Raw genomic sequence first — 19,007 nt, forward strand, 5'->3', positions numbered from 1 at the left:
TCACTCTGGCACGTCGAAAACACAAAATGTGACGACTAAAATTATAGTATCGAGTTCGCAAAAAAATAGTGAATGATTTTGTTATATAAACAAAAATGCTAAATATTGGTAGGGACTATTTTGCCATCCCAAAATATTGGTTGTGACTTGTCCCTATGGTCCATATGCAAACCTACGCCCCTGTTCTCAGTAACCAGAGCAGTCTGGTTTCATGCCCAACCAGAAGCCAACCATGGCCCGGATTTTAGTCCTGCAAGTACTGGTAGAACTCAAGTGTGAATATCAACAGTGCTTCTTTGCAGCCTACGTTGATTGTTGCAGTGTTTGATTTAACCGATCAGGATCCTTTCTGAGAGATCCTGAGAATTTGTGGGATTCTGAAGGAGTTGGTGGACATCATAGCCAGCCAACGCACAGACACTGTTAGTGCTGTATGGAGCAGAGGCAGAGACAGGGTTTTTTCCCCAATGTAGACTGGGATGAGTTCTGACTCCTACACTGTTCAGTGCTTGCATGGACTGGGTGTTGAGTTGGGTCATGGAAACCAGTGACTTGGGTGCTTTTGTTGGTGAGAAAAGGTTAACTGACCTTGACTTTGTGGATGATATTGTGATCTTTGTGGAATCAACAGATACTCTGATTGCAGCACTCGAGAAGCTGAATGAGGAATTTGTGTGTCTGGGCTTGCATTTGTTCTGGACCTTAGACTAAGACCCAGTCTTTCAGTGATTTCAAGGAGTCAGTCATCAGAATTCTATCGATATGCGGTGAAACTGTTGAACTTGTAGAGACAGTGATAAAATTAATGTCACAGAGAAACAAAATGAATGTCACAGAGATCCAAAGACATCTGCACATGGTTTTCCACACAGTCTGCATCATGTGACATAATGTCAAAAGTGATGACTTTAGATCATTCTGGCCAGCTTTGGCTGAAATGGAATTTATACTTGCTGCCCACTTTGTGTAAGGTTTGGGTCTAGTTTTCAGGAGGAATGTGCCACATAAATGACAGTGCAATTGCATCATTCGGTTCAGCGAGGTTGATCAAAGACATTCTTGTGTTATTACACTGTGCAGCGTGCTGGAGCTAATAACAGTCTTCTATATACACTTAGAATTTTAGATGTCAATTTTATTAAAAGTCATCTCTTGGATCACTGGACCTCAGTAGCTCTTTGTTTTCTGGGCGGTGTTTCATATTATTACCGCCACTGAGGAGGTCATGTTTCCACCTTCATCTGTTAACAGAATGACGCAAAAACTAATAAACCAATTTATTAAACATAATCACAGCTAGATGCTGTTACACCACAAGCTCAGTCAGACTGGACGCACACTCTATCTCCTATTTAATTTTAACAACCAGAAGGGGCTGCTAAATGTCAGTGTTTTCACTCAACCAGTAGTGGACAGCAAATTCTATACCTTTAATCCGATTCTGAGTCCAACTCCTAAATGATAATACAGTGTATAATATATGTATCACAGCAGGAATAGTTGCTGGGAAGGATTTTTAATTTGACAGATCCATATGTATTTTGACATCCCATCACATCCCTTTTTTCATAATGAATCAGTTGTTGCTTCTTAGCAACAGACCAGTCATTTGGTCAGGTGAACATACACACCCACCCAATACATGCATTTATCTTAATTTTATAAACAGACTTATGAGCTGAACTTTGGAATCTTCAACCAGGATTACTTAGGTAGTCAAGTTCAGTTGAAGTCTACAGCTACAGCCATAAAACAAGACTTAAGACATTTCTGGTCTTGGCTGCCAATAATCAGTGATGGTTGGCAGTTTTTGTCTTAATGTATTAACTTTGCATTTTATGTAAATATTCTGTGTTTTACTGACATTTTATTTTAGGAAGCACCTTGCGTTTATGGTCATGAATTCCTATTTAAATACAGTGTTTTATATTGGGTTTTTTTTTTGTATTATCAATTCTTTAATTTGGAATTTTTGTGTACTTTTGTAGTGTAGCTTTTAGTGTAGCACATATTCTTTTATTGTTAGAGATTATTTTGTTTAGCACTCTGATTCCTGGAAAGTCCAGTATAAATAGCCAAAATAATAATAATAATAATTATTAATAACAAATGTGATTTTTTTATACATAGGTCACACTGGGGTATAAGTCACATGACCTTCAAAACTAGTAAAAGTTAACTTTTGATCATATTTACCATATTTTCCAGAGTATAAATTTTATGTCCATAAAATTGGTTAAATCACATTTGCCCAGATTTTGATCCCACGGGCATCAGGCTGAATGAAGTAAACCCATCAACCACCTTTTAAGATCAAGCTGGACATAAATAGGAGAGAGGAAAACCTCAAGGACGGATTTAAAGTGGTCAAAATGATCAATAGGTGAGCTGGTTAATCGTTTCTAAAGTGGAAAAAAAAGAAAGACGTAAAATAAAAGACCAGCCGAGGAACAAAACGCCTTTATAAAGACGTGACGGCCGGGTTGTTTAGGGTCACAGCTTGTGTTTTAACTAATGAGCCACTCAGGGTCAAAGGTTGATGACTGCCCCCTTCACTTCTCCTCACACACACACACACACACACACACACACACACACACACACACACACACACACACACACACACACACACACACACACACGTTTCTGATTGCTGGCATAATTCACCTCTCTCCTTCTCCTTTTCAGGCACCTTTTCTTTTCAGTTCCCTTCCTGCTCCGTCTCTCTTTTGTCACATCAAAGAATGGACTTTGTCAGAACCGCCGCTCCACTGACTCTCTCACCTTCTGCCGCCCCGTGAAACACAATAACACAAAGTTCAGCTTTAAATACAATAGGGGTCAGACTGAGGAGGAGGAGGAGGAGGAGTCGTGGAAGACTGGAATCCAAAGGAGTCGATTTAAATTTGACAAGTTTTCTTGATGAACAGAGCAGTGACGGTGTTGGAGATAGAAATCAAAGCGTTTGCATCCACACGAACCGGAGACCTCCTGAGTCTGTCTGGCAGCTGATTGGCTGAACGCTTTCCCTCGTGCACTCTCAAACATGTATGAATTCATACATACCGAGTTGCTCCAAGTCGGACCTCCTGCTGGCTTCCAGACCCTGAGAGGTCTTTGGCTCTTTGTGTGTGAGGCTTAAAGGCGGTGGGACTCTTTGACCCGAACCGGCTCATACAAGAACTATCTGTCCACAGCTCACGCAGTGAGACCATCAGCCCGGCTCACAGACAGGATTAAAGGACACCCGGGAACCCGGGAGAGACGTTTGATAGTGTTTTTTTCCTCATCAGTAACTTCATGTTCTTGTTGCAAATCTGGTGCCAGCTAGAAATAAAATTCAGTTTAATTCAAAGAATTAAACTGAATTTTTATGTTAGGAACTTCACATGTGGAGGAGCAATAGGGTGTGTCCACACACACACACACACACACACACACACACACACACACACACACACACACACACACACACACACACACACACACACACACACACACACACACACACACAGAGACACAAATATTAATTAAAACTAGACCAAGTGTAAAGAAAAGAAATAAAAAAATGAGATTCAGCCATTTAAAAGTCTTACGGACGCAGGGACAAAGCTTGACACGTCTCCATTTGTCCTGAACGTAGGGACTCTGAGGCATGAAGGTACAAGGCAGAACTGACTGTGTGTGTGTGTGAGATTTGTGCAGCTTTTGCTTAGTCCTTTTATTGTAGATGTTGAAGAGTGATTCCTACTCTTGTCCAATTATTTTGCTGCTCAGCTTTAGGAACAGTTTCTTCCCACTGACCATCCCACTGATGAAGAATTTAACCTGCCAAAAACTCACTCATTCACATCAATGTACAACTTCAATCTGTTTGTCTATTTCTGCTTGCTGTCAATCAAGGTAGATATACGCACATCACCAGGTGCAAGGCTACTGCAGTTAACATACAAATAAATAAATAAATTCAATTAAATTAAAAAAAAATCTTCCTGGAAGGATCCAGTTTGCTCACGTTAGTATTATTATTATTATTATTATTATTATTATTATTATTATTATTTGTTGTGTGGGCCGCTGAAGAGGAGGTACTGCTGGCCCACCACCACCAGATGGCGCCCTGCTTGGAGTGCGGGCTTCAAGCACGAGAGGGCGCCGGAGCCACTGGGAGTGACAGCTGTCACTCTTCATCAGTACCAGCTGTCACTCAGCCAACTCATCACCATCTCCATAAAGGCTGGACTGCGACTCCACCTCCTCGCTGCGAAATCAGCTACCATTCAGGTAATCTTCTCTGCTGTGATTATTGTTGTCCAAGACATTGTTCTGTGTGCAGCCGTGTTCTTGTGGACTCTGTCGGAGGCTGGATTGGCGGACAGTGAGAGAACGACGTTCTTTGCCTCTCACTCCATCCAGGAAAGAGACCAACAGGAGCTGCACGGGTGAAATTGTTGCTGGAGGTGGAGGTTCTCCCTCCTAATTGTGTACAGACTGTGGGATTACTGAGTGTGCGACCTCACACTCATCAGGACTGTCTCTGTTCTCTGCCAGCAGTACCGGGTCTGACTGCTGAAGACAGCGGCCACCTGGGGCGCAGGGCTTGGCGGCTCCGGTGTTCTTCAGCTCCGTTGGCAGTGGAAGCTGTGTGGGATCCAGCTCTTCTCTCGCCAGGCGTCTTCTATCGTCGAGCCTGCCCACACGTCACCTGGTGTATGATTGACAGTCACCATATTGTTATTGTCTGTACGTCATTGTGCAATTCACAACATTAAATTGTTACTTTTGGCTTATCCATTGTCCGTTCATTAACGCCCCCTGTTGTGGGTCCGTGTCACGACACTTTCACAACAATTATTATTATTATTATTATTATTTGCTTGTGAATGGCTGAACATTTGAGGATGCTCCTTTTATACACAATCACGACACTCACCTGATTCCAGTTAGGTGTTCTTTGAGCATTCGACTTTCCCAGTCTTTTGTTGTCCCGTCCCAACTTTTTTGAAATGTGTTGCGGACATCCATTTCAAAAAGAGCAAATATTTGCACAAAAACAACAAAGTTTATCAGTTTGAACATTAAATATCTTGGCTTTGTGGTGTATTTAGTTGAACATAGGTTGAAGAGGATTTGCAAATCATTGTATTCTGTTTTTATTTACATTTCACACAACGTCCCAATGTCATTGGAATTGGGGTTGTACTTGGTTGTACAAAGAGGGCACAGCTCAAACCGAAGTCATATTCCTTGTATTCTTTGAGGATACTTGGCAAATGAAGGCTCTGGTTCTGATTCTGTTTTGTGGGTTTCTATGGATGTTGGACAGCGCTCTGTGATATTGAAGGTGATTATGGATTCAATAAAACGTCTGTAGAATGCTGTATGAACAGACTGGTGAACCTGGAATCTGCGGAGTTTGCGGAGGAAAAAGGTACGCTGCTGCACTTGGAATGGATGGTATCAGTATTTATTTTGAAGTTGAGTTTGTGATCACCTTTTGCCCCGAGGTATCTGTATGTTTCTACCCTCTCTATCAGCTGATAGCTGACAGATTGGGAATGGAGGAGGGGCCTTACGAAGGTCTATTATTAGTTGTTTTGGTGATATTCAGATCGAGGCAGTCCCACCTGCACCAGTCTGGAAAAGTGACCAGCTCGGTCAGCAGCTGATCTTAAGAATTGTTGAAATCTATGATGACAGTATCATCAGAGTTCTTAATGTATGTAATGTTTGGGTTTGTGGTCCTGCAGTCGTCAGTGTAGAGAGTAAAGAACTGGAGAGATGACGAAGCCCTGTGGAGCACCTGTAGAGGTCATTTTGGATGAGCTGAGGTGATTGTTAACTCTCACTTTCTGGTGTCTGCCTGTCAGAAATGAGGGAACCCAGAGGATGAGGTGGGGACTGACATCTATATGGAGATGTTTTTGTCCCATCAGATGGGGTTAAAAGCACCCGAGAAGTCCATGTAAAAATGACTTGGGCCTTTCCAGGTGGGTTTGTGCTCCGTGCTGTTTATACGCAGACTGAAGCGGGTCGGCGTGCTTGCTGACCTCTGCCTGCAGTCGGGTGAGCCTCTCAAAGCCTTTTCATGGCCAGTGACGTTGAGGCCGCAGGTCGATAGTTATGGTCACAGATGGGGTTGGTCTTTTTAGGCACAGGGCACATAATGGAGGATTTCCAGACTGAAGGGATGCAGTGTTCAGCCTGGAAGTGGTTAAAGAGATGGAAGGAGATGCTGGCAAACTGACTGCTGCGTCCAAAGATCTGGTCTGGCCCTGGCGCCTTACCTGGTCTCAGCACCAGCTCAGTCTCTGCCTGCTGCAACTCCCAGTTTATGTGGCCCGGCGTCTGAGCAGCGAGCTACACCAGCAGCTTCTCCCTCTCTTGCATGTAGTTGGACTGGTCAAACCTGGAGTAGAACTGGTTACGGTTCTCTCTTATGTTGACACAATCTTCTGCCCCGGTAGTGGATGGAGTGAGTTGTTGTTGGGGAGGCCAGCGAAAGTTTTGACACCTTGCCAGGCGTCCCTGGGTTTACCCTCCAGGAAGAGCTTCTCAACTCTCTCCTTGTATTCCACCTTCACTGTTCTTATTTGTTTATTCAGTTTATTTTGAATGACTTTGGACTGAATATTATTTCCAGAGGAGAATGCAATTTTCTTTTCATTCAGGGTTGATTTCATGGCTTTTGTTATCCACTGCTTATTGTTAGAGAACATCTTAACAGTCTTAGTGGGGGCAAGCATCTCCTCACAGAAAGTGATGTAAATGGTGACCACATCAGTAGCCTCCTCCCCCTCAGTGCGCTTGAAGCAGGCGTATGTTGGTGCATGAAACAGACTGTTGGTAAGTCAGGAGAATTTTATTTAACCTGCAGGCATTAAAATCTCCAAGGATGAGAACAGGTGAGTCAGGTGATGCACATTCAATTTCATGGACACAATAATAATAATAAGCACAGATTAATTGTTTCTCCAGTGGTCCCTTGAGATCCATGACAATGTAACCAGAGTGCCGGTTGAACAGACATGTCTGAGGGATAAAGTAGTCATCAAAGGTGTGTCAAGTGGTGTAAAAACAATGGTTTTATTTGGAGCACAGCCAATATATTGGTTGGCAGAGCCCATTGCACACATACCGGTATAGACAGTGTTTTTTTTAAATGAATAAACAAAACAGCCTTCATCCACCTTCAGCCTTCATCCACCTTCACAGTAAATTTTGCAGAATAAAATATACTCTGCCAGGATAACATTTGGTCCCAGAACAAATACAGTTAAATACGTAAGGATTAAACAAGGAGAAGCTGTGCATTATACGGTTTAATGCACGATGCAGAGTCTAAACACCACAGCAAAGTGCATTCAAACCGTATAATGCACGGCTTAGAGTTGTTTAATCCACTTATACCATGACTTTATTTAAGTTAACTTTTTCTGTTCTCTTCTTCTTTCCCGTCTTCAATCTTGTCCAGTTCGTCCGATGTTAAATCTTTATGCCATTGCCTTTGCTGTTCTTCTCGTTTGCTCTCCTCCTCTTCCCATTCCTCAAACATTTCATTTTGGCCAAAAATATTAAAATTCACTTGGAAATCCATGTTTTATCACGTTTCTGTCATTCACCTGTCAAAACACAGCTGCTCTGTGCCAAATGGTTTGCGCGTTGGTGACAACCAGAGCAGAGTGATATTACAGTGACTTAACTTGTCGAACTACGTGTGCGGATACACAAAAATAATGCATGCCAGTTAGACATGGAATTCTCACTGACCATGGTATAAACTCTATTATAGAGAGCAATCCGCTCTACCATCTTGTTAAATCATGTTTTTCAACTCCAATATCAGTCATTCACAGCATAATAGAACTGTGATAGAATTGATTTAGCACTGTGATAGAGTATATTTAACTCTGTTTGGACTGGGACCAAATGTTATCCTGCCAGAGTATATTTTACTCTACAAAATGTACTGTAAAGCCATCATCTCCCCTGCCTGATCGGCCATTCAGGACTTCTTGTTTCACCAGAGCCCCATTAGCCGTCTCATGTTCAGGGTTCCTGTTGGGCCTTCATGGCTACCGTAGTGGCCAGGGTGCACACAAGGTCGCTACCATGTTTTACCTCAACAGGCAATCCTGTACTTGATCCATTACCCAGATGTCACAGTGTGGATGAGGGGTTGGATTTTGACACCCTGGGTCACATTAGCTAAAAAAAAAAAAAGACCGAGGCAAAGCGACCAGCTGCCATTCAATTTGAGTTAGAATGGGTATTTTACAGGACAAGCGAAAAGCAGTCGCTATGCCGCCAGCTGGGAGGGTCAAAGTAGATGAGAAGTCTATTTTAAACAAATGCTGAGTGATGTCGCACAGAAACTGTCAATCCGAGTGAAGGCAGAGTGGCATACGTTGGTTGTTTGTTGGCTATGTTTATAGTAATTTAATATGTATATGTCGCAGACATGACAAGCGAAACTCAGCATTTCACACAAAGTGCAGCAAAAGTGAAAATTAAACATTCTTAAACAAAACAGTAATAATACCACACTCATTTTGCACTCATCATACAGTGCCCTCCAATGAGCGAAGCTCTTCACTGTATATATATCATCAAACAATAATTTAAAATTGAATAACTGTTGCAGAACCTACCATCGGTTTGTGGCTTTTGACAACAATGTTGTCCGGTTTGAGACTTCGTCTGCCATCAGTTTGTAGCTTTTCACAGCTTTTTACAATAATGTTGTCCGGTTTGTGTTTTTTTTTCTCCAATGGGCAGATTTTTTTGTGCCATTTCTGGATTGTTTTGTGCCATTTCCGGTTTGTGCCTTCATCTACCATAAGAGCGAGCTTCGCGCCACTGCGCACAAAAGAAAAAATAATATAGCACCTTCAACTGCACCACAGACTAAAACAGTTAAATGTGGTCTATTAAACATTAGGTCTCTCTCTTCTAAGTCCCTGTTAGTAAATGATATAATAATTGATCAACATATTGATTTATTCTGCCTTACAGAAACCTGGTTACAGCAGGATGAATATGTTCGTTTAAATGAGTCAACACCCCCGAGTCACACTAACTGCCAAAATGCTCGTAGCACGGGCCGAGGCGGAGGATTAGCAGCAATCTTCCATTCCAGCTTATTAATTAATCAAAAACCCAGACAGAGCTTTAATTCATTTGAAAGCTTGACTCTTAGTCTTGTCCATCCAAATTGGAAGTCCCAAAAACCAGTTTTATTTGTTATTATCTATCGTCCACCTGGTCGTTACTGTGAGTTTTCAGACCTTTTGTCTGACGTATTGCTTAGCTCAGATAAGATAATTATAGTGGGCGATTTTAACATCCACACAGATGCTGAGAATGACAGCCTCAACACTGCATTTAATCTATTATTAGACTCAATTTGCTTTGCTCAAAATGTAAATGAGTCCACCCACCACTTTAATCATACCTTAGATCTTGTTCTGACTTATGGTATGGAAATTGAAGACTTAACAGTATTCCCTGAAAACTCCCTTCTGTCTGATCATTTGTTAATAACATTTACATTTACTCTGATGGACTACCCAGCAGTGGGGAATAAGTTTCATTACACTAGAAGTCTTTCAGAAAGCGCTGTAACTAGGTTTAAGGATATGATTCCTTTTTTATGTTCTCTAATGCCATATACCAACACAGTGCAGAGTAGCTACCTAAACTCTGTGAGTGAGATAGAGTATCTCGTCAATAGTTTTACATCCTCATTGAAGACAACTTTGGATGCTGTAGCTCCTCTGAAAAAGAGAGCCTTAAATCAGAAGTGCCTGACTCCGTGGTATAACTCACAAACTCGCAACTTAAAGCAGATAACCCATAAGTTGGAGAGGAAATGGCATCTCACTAATTTAGAAGATCTTCACTTAGCCTGGAAAAAGAGTCATCACTAATTGAAGAAAATAAGAACAACCCCAGGTTTCTTTTCAGCACTGTAGCCAGGCTGACAGAGTCAGAGCTCTATTGAGCCGAGTATTCCTTTAACTTTAACTAGTAATGACTTCATGACTTTCTTTGCTAATAAAATTTTAACTATTAGAGAAAAAATTACTCATAACCATCCCAAAGACGTATCGTTATCTTTGGCTGCTTTCAGTGATGCCGGTATTTGGTTAGACTCTTTCTCTCCGATTGTTCTGTCTGAGTTATTTTCATTAGTTACTTCATCCAAACCATCAACATGTCTATTAGACCCCTTTCCTACCAGGCTGCTCAAGGAAGCCCTACCATTATTTAATGCTTCGATCTTAAATATGATCAATCTATCTTTATTAGTTGGCTATGTACCACAGGCTTTTAAGGTGGCAGTAATTAAACCATTACTTAAAAAGCCATCACTTGACCCAGCTATCTTAGCTAATTATAGGCCAATCTCCAACCTTCCTTTTCTCTCAAAAATTCTTGAAAGGGTAGTTGTAAAACAGCTAACTGATCATCTGCAGAGGAATGGTCTATTTGAAGAGTTTCAGTCAGGTTTTAGAATTCATCATAGTACAGAAACAGCATTAGTGAAGGTTACAAATGATCTTCTTATGGCCTCAGACAGTGGACTCATCTCTGTGCTTGTTCTGTTAGACCTCAGTGCTGCTTTTGATACTGTTGACCATAACATTTTATTACAGAGATTAGAGCATGCCATAGGTATTAAAGGCACTGCGCTGCGGTGGTTTGAATCATATTTATCTAATAGATTACAATTTGTTCATGTAAATGGGGAATCTTCTTCACAGACTAAGGTTAGTTATGGAGTTCCACAAGGTTCTGTGCTAGGACCAATTTTATTCACTTTATACATGTTTCCCTTAGGCAGTATTATTAGACGGCATTGCTTAAATTTTCATTACGCAGATGATACCCAGCTTTATCTATCCATGAAGCCAGAGGACACACACCAATTAGCTAAACTGCAGGATTGTCTTACAGACATAAAGACATGGATGACCTCTAATTTCCTGCTTTTAAATTCAGATAAAACTGAAGTTATTGTACTTGGCCCCACAAATCTTAGAAACATGGTGTCTAACCAGATCCTTACTCTGGATGGCATTACCCTGTCCTCTAGTAATACTGTGAGAAATCTTGGAGTCATTTTTGATCAGGATATGTCATTCAATGCGCATATTAAACAAGGACTGCTTTTTTGCATTTGCGCAATATCTCTAAAATTAGAAAGGTCTTGTCTCAGAGTGATGCTGAAAAACTAATTCATGCATTTATTTCCTCTAGGCTGGACTATTGTAATTCATTATTATCAGGTTGTCCTAAAGGTTCCCTGAAAAGCCTTCAGTTAATTCAAAATGCTGCAGCTAGAGTACTAACAGGGACTAGGAGAGAGCATATCTCACCCATATTGGCCTCTCTTCATTGGCTTCCTGTTAATTCTAGAATAGAATTTAAAATTCTTCTTCTTACTTATAAGGTTTTGAATAATCAGGTCCCATCTTATCTTAGGGACCTCATAGTACCATATCACCCCAATAGAGTGCTTCGCTCTCAGACTGCAGGCTTACTTGTAGTTCCTAGGGTTTGTTAGAGTAGAATGGGAGGCAGAGCCTTCAGCTTTCAGGCTCCTCTCCTGTAGAACCAGCTCCCAATTCGGATCAGGGAGACAGACACCCTCTCTAGTTTTAAGATTAGGCTTAAAACTTTCCTTTTTGCTAAAGCTTATAGTTAGGGCTGGATCAGGTGACCCTGAAACATCCCTTAGTTATGCTGCTATAGACTTAGACTGCTGGGGGGTTCCCATGATGCACTGAGTGTTTCTTTCTGTTTTTGCTCTGTATGCACCACTCTGTTTTAAAAATTAGTGATTGATCTCTGCTCCCCTCCACAGCATGTCTTTTTCCTGGTTCTCTCCCTCAGCCCCAACCAGTCCCAGCAGAAGACTGCCCCTCCCTGAGCCTGGTTCTGCTCGAGGTTTCTTCCTGTTAAAAGGGAGTTTTTCCTTCCCACTGTCGCCAAGTGCTTGCTCACAGGGGGTCGTTTTGACCGTTGGGGTTTTTACGTAATTATTGTATGGCCTTGCTTTACAATATAAAACGCCTTGGGGCAACTGTTTGTTGTGATTTGGCGCTATATAAATAAAACTGATTGATTGATTGATTGATTGATTTCACTCATATAATAAAGTTCATGTTTAAACTGTAAAACATCAGTTTTCAATTCCACCCCTTTGTCATAAGGGTTTGGGAACTAAATGTTAGGAATTATTGCCATTGTTTATGTACATATAATAATAATAATAATAATAATAATAATGTCAGAAAAACATATCAGACGGGCTCTAGTTTTATCCTTTAAAGTGAACAAATGTTTCTAAATCAAACTGCAGTCAGTTTAATAGTGTAATGTTGCATTTACATTGATAACATTGTACTTGTGGTTTGGCTGCGTCTGGCGGTTTGTGGGACTCAGACACACACAGTTGAGATTTGTGTGCACAAAAACACTGACAGTGAGCTGGAGGAGGAGCCGACAGCCCCGAGCTGTTGTCATGAGGGCGAGCTATGTGAGGAATGTCCACCGAACAGAGAGCCAAATCAGATCTGTGAGCAGATTTACTGCTCTGCCGCCACGTTTCACCTGAAACATGGTTTAGAATAAATCAGCACACACAAAACGTTCCAGTTATTCTTCCCCCACTTAAAAACAGTGCTAACAGGTGAACAAATATAAAAATAAAAACATGCTTCATATAATGTGTTCGAAGCAGCCCAGTGAAAAGAATAAAAATCTGATTCCTGTGAGCCAGAATTCAACAAGCACGGGTGACCTTTTGACCTCTGCTTTGGAAACAACAGAGAAGGATAAATAAGTTCATTCCAAGCTACGTTTCTTCAATCACAGGTCAGGTCGAGTCAGGGAGAACACGCCAGTGTCACACCATGGAATCACACTCGGCACTGGATGGCAACCACTCAGACAGACAACCGGCCCATCGTCACTTCTTGAACGTATCCATCTGTCAGTGAAACGTGGGTGTGTCTTTGATCTTCTGCAAGCGCTGAGGTCCTCAACACTGAAGCAGCTGCACATTGTCACACCGGCTCCTAATTTCCATCATGCATGTGATGAAAATTTCACTTTATTGCATCATCCCTGCTTATGTATCTCCACAGCAAATCCAGACATGTCCAGCAGGGGGCAGACAGGCTACTTATAAATTCAACCACACCTGCTCCTAATTTTCATGTCCATCCGGCAGGTGGCTGACTGATCTGTGGTATATGACACAAAGTGCTCTGTAGATCGATTGAGTGTAACAAAGTTAACAACGTCCAATCAGTTTAGCCTCATGTTGGCGAGTTCGATGTGATGAGAGCTTTTATATATTCATGAGTTCTCATGTTAAACGGGAGAGGATGAACTCAGAGATTGTATATTACAGGGTTCATACGCAGGCTTTCCCAAAGACTACGAATACAACTAAAACCAACTCACATAATATGGAGAATTTCCCAAATATTAGTTTTTAAAAGGTTGATGAGCATCATTACTGAACTCAATGGAGTGAATTTCAGTCAACAGTTCTTAATGTGATTATGTTCTTGACCATCTGAATTCTTTATGTTAATTAGTAACAAACCTCCGGAAAAGACAGTGTCATATAATAATAATAATAATATTATTATTAATCTATATGGATGTGGGCCAAAATCCCGTTTGCTTTGACTGCAACGTCAGCTGACTTTATGTCAGATATTCAAGCCATTTGTTGTTGGAGTAACGTCAAGGACCACGGGTTTTGTACAGAATTCTAAATACTGATGATGACCTTCTGAATATTAAAGAAACAAATGAATTTTCTGGTTTAGGCCTATGTAACCCTGACTGACCTTGGACAGGGTTTGGGTGATGGTGACAGCAAACAGTCAAACCTAATGTGGGGTTGTGTATGTGTGTCCCTCAGTCTGACTGTGTGAACTACGTAAAGATCGTGCACCACTATAACCGCACCCACCTGTATGCCTGCGGGACCGGAGCCTTCCACCCGACCTGTGCCTTTGTGGAGGTGGGACACAGGATGGAGGTGAGGAACAAAGAAGAAACCTTAAAAGCCCTGGAAAATTAAAAAAACTATGTTGTTTTTATTCTGCATTGTACAGTACTCTGTGAAGCTAAATACGGAGTGTTGAGTCATCATTTTTAAACACTGAAAATCCTTTCATTCTGCATGCAGCAGTGTTCAGTCAGCCTTTGTTTATGCAAGAACTTTCCCAGATACAGTATGATGACACTTGTGTTCAGCGGCTTAACTTGGGATGAGTGTGGAAGGGGGGTAACACACACACACACACACACACACTCTCAACCAGCCCTTGATCTGCCACTGTTTAATACTAAAACATGAAGCTTTGACTTTCTGCTGAAACATGGCGCTGTGAGGCTGCACACGTCTGTAATCCTTGGCCGTGTACGTCATTAGTGGCACGACGTCTGCAGTGGGCATGTGAATCTCATCACTGACAACACTACCACACTACCAGCGATACGATCCATGACGATACGATTCACCCCTGTTCCCGATTCGATCCAATTTGATATGTATTTGATGGCCATTCAATTCCTCACAGTGTGATATGATATGATTTGGTGCGATATGATGGGATTCAACATGATGCAAAGAAATTATACAAAAAAATTTAAATAGAAAATAAGAAGCTACAATTCAGTATGGTACTGTGGTATTATTCTTCTTCCGATTCTACGAGAGGCAGATAATTTGTTTTACTCCTTATAAGCAGCAAATTTACCAGATTCAATATTAAATAACAGGAATCGCTTTCCTCATATTTGGAACCTGTTTGCAGTGGTGGGCACAGTTCCGCTTAATCCGCTAACCGCTAATTATCGAAGATAATGTTGTCGTTATCGGATTAGCTTTTCAGATAACTTTGAAAACCATTATCGGGCTAATTATCTTCCAATAAGTTTTGAATTTTTAGACCACTAACGTATTTTTGCAGACGTGGCAAACAAAACTTAATAGTTACAAACATTTATGAAATGTAAAATCAGTTGAGTACATACCTGTTAAACGTTTTGCAGTAGATGTGCAGTTGTATCCGCTGTAAACAGAGGAGAGCTCTGCTCCATCCTCCGCAGACAAAGAAGAACTCACAACAACAACAACTAATTTCTTTTGATCCCATACTGATACTCTGGCAATATCACCCAAGTCATCCAGAGGCATACAGTTTTAACTTATGGTTAAAATTTTAACCAAACTAATACCAGCCAAGTAATTTATATTAACGTCACATCTGCCGTTTTATAAAGTGAAAATATCAGATATACAAGGGTAGGCTGAAACGTTCTAAGGCTTGCCATGAAGGAGTAATGCATTAACTGCATCATAGTGAGCTTTAGAACTTTTCAGCCTACCCTCATATGTTTTAGTGCATTATGGGTAATGTCAGTACATTCACGACAGAAGAAATGCATTTGAGAAGCTTTGATCAGGCTCCACATGGACAACAGCATTAAACTCTTTGTATGTTGTGCCTAAAACTCTCGAGAATATATTTTCTGGGTTAATAGATGTTGTTATTGTGTTTGTTTTATGTAAAAATGCCAGAAGAAGCTCAGGTTGCTTCTGCATTATTTTCAACTGGAATCATTGCAATCGATTCCTGTTTGCTATTTAGAGTCCTACTTATGTCAAACACTGTCTGTTGTCTTTGTTCCAGAGTAATATATGTAAGATGTCTGAAATTCAGTTTGCGTTTGTTAAATTCCACGCATTTTAAACATAGCAGACACGGATTAGCTGGAATTTTGTTTTGGCAAGTTTTCACAGTCTCTACTGCCATCTACTGGCCAGTAGTGTTCATGGCAGTATTCGCCCTAAAGCCTGGCAGACACTGTATGATATTTTCAATCATTGTACTCGGCTCCATCTCAAACTGTACGACAAAACCACACGGTGTAAAAGTTCAGAGTGCACGATTTATGTTCTCACACAATACAACCCTATGCTCTGATGCGATCTGACTGCTCACATTGTACATTCAAAAACCACACGTCGGACTCGTGTTTCCAGAAGCAAAATGTAAACAGAAGCTTTTTTGTTCAAACTTAATTTATATTTCTTATTTTTACAAAAAACTCGATGGAAGACATCAAAGTTTTAACAAAACAAACAAACAAACAAACAAACAATACAAGACTTTACATGAGTTAAAGGAAGGGGGGAAAAGAAACAGAGGCTGCTCTCCCAAAGAGATGATCACTGTTTATGCTCTCTCCAATTCCGCAATGGTGTTTGCACATGCACAGTGTGAGAGGTTGGACGCTTGTAGCACTTCAGGAGCGGGATACCCTCACGAAAATGCCTTTTTTTTTACAAATAAAAAAAATTACACATTTTACAAAAGCACATTTATCTGTAAACACCAACACATGACACACCTCACATTAACATGTTGGTTTACATAGAATGAATGAGTCAACCAATCAGTGTTAGCAGAGGCACATTTTACCCATAATCCCTTTGGCGTCTGTCTGTGTTTGTTACAAAACTTCAGAATTAGTGCTTTGTTTAACATTAAAAGATATATTTTAACTTTGTACAAATGACAGAATTGACATTAATGGAGTTATTCTATCAGTATTATTTATAAACCAAACCATAAGTCAGCACTGCTTTATGTTCCAAGACCTCTGCCTCATGGCAGCACTCTTATTAAGTAGAGAGTTGAGCTTTTCTGTTGGAAGGTATGTAGTAAACAAGAGCTTCCAGCAGTGGGCAGAATGCACAAAAATAGAGGTGCTGACTCATTGTTTGGGTCTGTAGTCGCCTTTGATGCTTCCAGAAAATCAGCTTGTTAGTAGTTGCAAGTGTATTGAAGACAATATTGGAAGTTATCGGTTATCTGTAGCTTCCGATTTGGATGATTTATCGGTTTAGCTTTATCAAAGATAACTTTTCAGTTAGCTGATTAGCTGTTATTGAAGCTATTTTTTTGGATAGCTGTGTCCACCACTGCCTGTTTGATCATACTGCCAGAACTTAAACAGTACAGTAAATAGTAAAATAGCGTTGACAGAGTACTGCCTTGGCAAAAGTAAGTTGAGATCCTTTCTGGTAAGAATCTCTGGATCTTTTTGTTGTACTTGTTACAATGACAATAAAGAATCTAAATCTGAATGTGAAACAGGAGGTAAGAGTGGGGAAATGAAATGACATAACAGCAAAATACCATGTGAGCTGGACCGTCTAATTTCAGAACGTTTTGCTTCAGCTTCTGCTGTGTGAAGGGCTGAAGCCTGAACAGTTTCATGACTTTAGGGAAGCACAAACCCTGAAATTCTCTTTATTCTCATGATGATATCGACTCTAAGGAGTGAAGTAATTTCTTTCATCTACCTTTTGGTCACCAAAACAGATCATTTATGGACCTTCTTCTTTGTCTTTCGGCTGTTCCCATTAGGGGTCGCCACAGCAGATCAATTGTTTCCATCTCACCCTGTCCTTTGTATCTTCCTCTGTCACACCAACCACCTGCATGTCCTCTCTCAGCACATCCATGAACCTCCTCTTTGGTCTCCCTCTTCTTCTCCTGCCTGGTGGCTCCATCCTCAGCATCCTTCTCCCTATATACCCTGGGTCCCTCCTCTGTACATGTCCAAACCATCTCAATCTCGCCTCTCTGACTTTGTCTCCAAACCGTCCCACCTGAGCTGTCCCTCTGATATGTTCATTCCTAATCTTGTCCATTCTTGTCACTCCCAAAGAGAATCTCAACATCTTCAGCTCTGCCACCTCCAGCTCTGCCTCCTGTCTTTTTGTTAGTGCCACTGTCTCTAAACCATACAACATAGCTGGTCTCACTACTGTTTTGTAAACTTTCCCCTTCACACTGTTATGTGTCGGATGCAGGACGGAGAACCGACCAGCGTTTGAAGGACCCAGTATGAAATAAGCAGAGCACGGTACAAAGGATAACTGAATTTAATAACATAACAGTGATGTGATAAATACAAACAAATGAGTGCGCGGTCTGGTGAGGTGGTAATACGGTGCGCTCCAGGCAGCACAAACGGTCCGGAGCCAGAAATAGTTCGGACCCAAGGACCCCGCCGACACCCCCCAGGTGGCCGCGACAAACCGAGTCTGTGAAAGAGGAAACCATCATGTGAGTCCACACTCCACACACAGAGAGACTACTCAAAGGTGTACATAAACAGCAAACACTTCCTGGCTTAATCACTAATCAGCTTCCCACCCTGCAGGCATGGAACACCCAGTTCACATTCTCAACTGCAGTGGAAGCTGATTAAACGACTAACATAACAGCTCAATATAATAAGGTGTGAGGGACACCACATTTACTGACTGTACTAATGTTAGTCACAAAACCTAACGTACCTCAGGAAGTGTGCTGACGAGCGTGAGACCTCACCCCCTCCTCTTTCACAGACCATGGCATCAAACCTGGACGGTCTCTGCATCCATGATGATAAGATGGCTCTCAAGACGACGATCTCACCCGTCTGGTCACAAGGTCGAGTCTCTGGCAAATACACACTGTGTACTCCAGACTTAAATGCCACCATGCTCTAATCCATATAGATGCACCACAGCTGTGAGTCCTGATGAGCTGCACATGATCAGCCTCAGGTGATCAGGGTGAGGTCCTGATAACTCAGCCACACAGCCACTCAGTCCTAAACGCGTGCCACCTGGAAGGAAAAACAAAAGACAGAAACAGAAGACAGCCAGGCACCCCCAGCCATACAACACACTCTTGCTGATATTCTTCGGTCACAAATCACTCCTGCCACCTTTCTCCACCCATTCCACCCTGCCTGCACTCTCTTCTTCACCTCTCTACCACACTCTCCATTACTTTGAACAGTTGACCCCAAATATTTAAACTCATCTATTTTCACCACTTCTACTCCTTGTAACTGCACTATTCCACTGGGCTCCCTCTCATTCACACACATGTACTCAGTCTTGCTTCTAC

General features: G+C 41.4%; 1 protein-coding gene across 1 annotated transcript in view; it reads left to right on the forward strand.

The window, feature by feature from the left end:
- The window catches only part of sema3b (sema domain, immunoglobulin domain (Ig), short basic domain, secreted, (semaphorin) 3B), a 225,898-nt gene that overhangs the window by 167,110 nt on the left and 39,781 nt on the right, over positions 1-19,007 (forward strand). The window contains 1 exon segment of the mRNA XM_034171769.1: positions 13,946-14,065. Within this exon segment, the coding sequence (XP_034027660.1) occupies positions 13,946-14,065 (120 nt within the window).

Source organism: Thalassophryne amazonica, chromosome 6, assembly GCF_902500255.1.
Source record: "Thalassophryne amazonica chromosome 6, fThaAma1.1, whole genome shotgun sequence".
In the NCBI taxonomy this organism is placed as follows: domain Eukaryota; kingdom Metazoa; phylum Chordata; class Actinopteri; order Batrachoidiformes; family Batrachoididae; genus Thalassophryne; species Thalassophryne amazonica.